Source organism: Aricia agestis, chromosome 16, assembly GCF_905147365.1.
Source record: "Aricia agestis chromosome 16, ilAriAges1.1, whole genome shotgun sequence".
Lineage (NCBI taxonomy): Eukaryota > Metazoa > Arthropoda > Insecta > Lepidoptera > Lycaenidae > Aricia > Aricia agestis.
The window spans coordinates 190,738-194,805 of record NC_056421.1 but is presented as its reverse complement, the minus strand read 5'-3'; the positions used below and the strand labels follow the sequence as shown (position 1 = coordinate 194,805).

Sequence of the window (4,068 nt, the reverse complement as noted above, 5' to 3'; positions counted from 1 at the left end):
CGAAAGTCGACAGAAGATGCGTCGGTACTCTCACCACAAAGGAGCTAAATTTAACCTTGGGGCGAGACTGCAGACGCTCGACCCTAAGGCGCTTCTTCTGGATGTAGTCCACCACGTCCTGGACCTCCATGGACCAGTGCAGGCGGGATATAAGAGCATATATAGTCTGATTCATTGATAGTGATATAATCAGACATACTACAATATATCTATAGATCTCAATTATGTAACAAAATATGCAAATGCCGGCGCGTTATACGAACAAATTATAGGATCCGATGTGTGATAAGTGATATATTTAACTGTAGTAACTCGTTCACAGAAAAATAAGCCTTTTAATTAAATATTCATGTTTTGTAAATGATAATATGATAAGTTCGTACCGGTCCGTAGCCGGTTTGGGATCTATCCTGCTCATAGGTATCGATATTATTACCCATCTTTTCGTATATATACGATGGGAGGAGCAAATTAGAACAGTACACACTTGCCTTATTCCACAGTAGCGGGTCACACACTCTCATTCAACATGAAGGTCTTGGTAAGTTACCCTCAACATCACTGATATTTTTAAATATACTTTAATTACAGATAAGAAAAGAAAACAGTTAAAAAGTAAAAAAATAAAAACTATTTTTGGAAGTTATTCAGAAAAAAACATCGGATATTTGTGGGCCTCTTTCCAAAAACTTAATTGGATCGTAAAAAAATATTGACTGACATGACTGATGATAGAGTAAAAGCCCCGGTGTCTTGTACTTGAATACAATATTTCTCTCATTGCTTGTACTTTTATTTTACTCTAAATATTTTATAACAAATTTTCGACCTATAAACGTTTGCTTATAATCAAGTGGCATCAGACGTCATATCTCTCACGTGGAACAAGCGTTGGTATTTTCCATCTCTCTCATAAAATCTGCTATCTCATTTCCACACAGTTCACAATGTTATTCATCGTCTTATTTTAGATTGTTCTCGCCCTCGTCGCCGCCGCCAGCTGCGCCCCCGCCAAGGAGGCCGAGCGCGAGAAGCGCAACCTGATCGGCTCCTACCCCCTGGGCTACAGCACCGGCTTCAACAATTTCGGGGTCTCTGCCGGCCCCCTGGTCTCCAACCAGGTGCAGCAACAGGACACCGTCGAGTCCCAGCACGTCCAGACCTCCAACCTCAAGTCCACCTCCACTAAGTCCCTCCTCCAGCCCACCTACCAGGCCATCCAGCCCGCCATCCAGGCCTACCAGACCTACCAGCCCGCCGTCCAGACCTACCAGACCTACCAGCCCTCAGTCCAGGCCTACCAGCCCGCTAGCTACGTCAGCTACCAGCAACCCGCCGTAAGTTATCATTTGATATATTAATGATTTTTTAAAGGCTAAGCTATTCAGTTATCTCTATAATTAGTAGTAGTATACCTAGTCTGTTTTTGGTACAAAGATCATCATTACCTTATCAAGCCATCCAATAGCATTGAATCTAACGTAACTCTCTTTTTGACGTCAATAGACTATAGGCTGAAATTGCAAGATTACACTATAGCGTAGACTACAGCCAATTAATTAGGGTAAATGACTAGTAGATTGGACAGTACTAGTCCAATGACTATATGTTATTTTCTGCTTTTGTGCTTTTTCCAATGAAAAAGCACAAAAGCAGGAAATTTTTAAAGCAACATTAATAAATATGGTGTTTTTGTGCTTTTTCCAATGACTGGTACTGTCCAATCTACTAGTCATTTGCCTTAGCTTTTCCGCAGTAAAAAGTTTAAATTTCATATTTCACTCACAAATTATAACCTTTGAGCCATCCTAGTTGGCTATGCGGAAGTTGTGCAAAAATTACGTGTTATACATAATATAATATTATATTTAACATTTATGTAAACGCAGCATTAATCAATACATTATCTTCTTAAAGATTCGAAGCCTGATTAACCTTACAACAGCTAGAACCATCAAGTATTAAAACTTTTTCATCTGGATCTCGTGTTCTTGGTGTACATTGTTTGATGATCGTTTCTCTCTCTTGCAGTACTACTCATCCGCTGCCCAGGTCCTGCCCGTGCAGTCCTCCTACTACAACGTGCCCTCCTCCGTGCAGTACGTGAGCCAGCCCTCCCTCTACAACAGCGTCTACCAGCCCTCCTACTCCGCCCTGCCCTCCTACTCCGTCTCTTCCCCCGTCGTCTCCTCCGGCGTCGTCTCCTCTGGCGTCGTCGGCACCGACCCTTGGTGCTAAGCAGCTCCTCGACAAACTCCCACCAAATCTAGTGCCATTGTAGTTACCACATTATGCAATAGTTACAGTTAAATAAAACACAGTATTTTCTCAATATTTTCTTTTATTTTTGCCTAAACGGTTTTTTTTACTTAAAAAGTTCTTTGATAATTTTTCTAATTCATTTTTTAAATACTAGTAGTTTAAGAAGTTATGTGGGAATTCGCAAGAAGTAGATGATATTAATGCATTCTACAGAACTTTTCATTTAGTTTAGATAAATAAATAAATAATCCCAGACACCGTTTTGTTACTTTTATGAGACAAAGCCAAAAAAACCTTGCTCTCACAATATAAAGCTCTCATAAAGTAAAGAAATATCAAATAATGCATGCTGCAGGGCCCGCAAGGTTGAATTGTAGAAGGTAGGGCTCATATTCTCTTCAGCTATTATAATACAACATTTGTGTTTTTTTTTCAATATAAATTGAGTATAGTTATATAAAAATAAATAGAAGTACAATAAATTTAATGGTGGAGTTCAGGAAAAATCAAATGTTACTGAAACGGTGACATTATTATAATTGCAGCATTTAAACGATAAAATCGATAAATCCCATTATTTTTAATTAAAACTTCTTTTAACTTTATTTATATTTTAAATGTGATATAAACAACGGATGATCAATTACCGAGGACCTTCACAACCTGTCGTAGAGGTCCCGGGCTCCGCCGGCACTTGACCATTAACTTGGAAGCGAAACTGATTTGATAAATTGATTACCAGATTGAAACACCATCAGATCAGATTATCGTAATAAAATTAAAGATTATACAAATGCTTAGGAAGAACAGTGAATTCCGAAACGCAAATCTTTCTGCCTAGTGATAGTGTATTTAAAGCAAAAACAAATTAGCATCAAAGGCCCTCCAGCAGATTGTAAATTGATTTTACCACACCTAAATTTATTACATATTTTATCCATACTAATATTATAAATGCGAAAGTGTGTCTATCTGTCTGTCTGTTACCTTTCACGCTCGAACCGCTAAACCGATTTTGCTGAAATTTGGCATGGATATACTTTGAGTCCCGAGAAAGGACATAGAATAGTTTTAATCCCAGAAAAATGTACGGTTCTCGCGCGATAAACTAATTTTGGCGCAACGGAGTTGCGGGCAGCTGGCGTCATCTAGTATAATATAATTTAGTACCTGTTTAAAGTAATAAAGTAGAAGTTTCAATCTCTCACGCAAGTGAGTGCTATTATAATTTTTCAGGCGTATAATACAAAAAATATATGTTACTCGCAATACTTGATTAGGATAAACGCGGTGTATAAGTGTCCCTGACTGTGTGCTTGTTACCTCTTCACGCTTACACCCCTGAACTGTTTTTTTCTTTTTGATATGGAGGCATAATTAGAATCCTGAAAAAGGGTTTAGGATAGTTTTGATGCCGTAAATAAGGCAATTTCAGAGCAACGAAGTTAGATGGGCAAAGTTAAGGATAGACACAAAAGTCAAGTTATTCTATTAGACACCATAATACATCATATTGATATTATGTTATTCAATATAGCCATCCATAAAATTAATTGAAGATAATAACACGTGTAGTCTCCAGGTAATTTATTGCAAATCGAGATACAAAATCAATTGAAAAACCAATTAGTTCCTTTTTTTTCATTTATTTTTTTACTACATACTTAATAGGAATAATTTAAATTTGAAGAATTTTCCCGTCCATTCTAAGTTATTTTTTACACTTGAATCAAAATGAATAATTGAAAACGAGTATAAGGGCGAATGCTCACATAAGAACAGTCTTAAGACAGGCTATTGGAAAAC

The 4,068-nt window shown here is 37.6% G+C and overlaps 1 protein-coding gene across 1 annotated transcript; it reads left to right on the top strand.

The window, feature by feature from the left end:
* The first annotated feature begins 497 nt into the window (after window positions 1-497).
* On the top strand, window positions 498-2,297 carry LOC121734851. The gene is made up of 3 exons (XM_042125479.1): window positions 498-541; window positions 972-1,337; window positions 2,032-2,297. The coding sequence occupies exons 1-3, from the start codon at window positions 530-532 to the stop codon at window positions 2,236-2,238; spliced, it is 585 nt and encodes a 194-aa protein (XP_041981413.1). The 5' UTR covers window positions 498-529; the 3' UTR covers window positions 2,239-2,297.
* Window positions 2,298-4,068: the final 1,771 nt, after the last annotated feature.

What these genes read in the sequence shown, in the direction of transcription:
- LOC121734851 (XM_042125479.1), top strand. An exon ending in TCAGCTACCAGCAACCCGCC is followed by an intron (nt 1,338 to 2,031) that starts GTAAGTTATCAT and finishes TCTCTCTTGCAG; the next exon opens with TACTACTCATCCGCTGCCCA.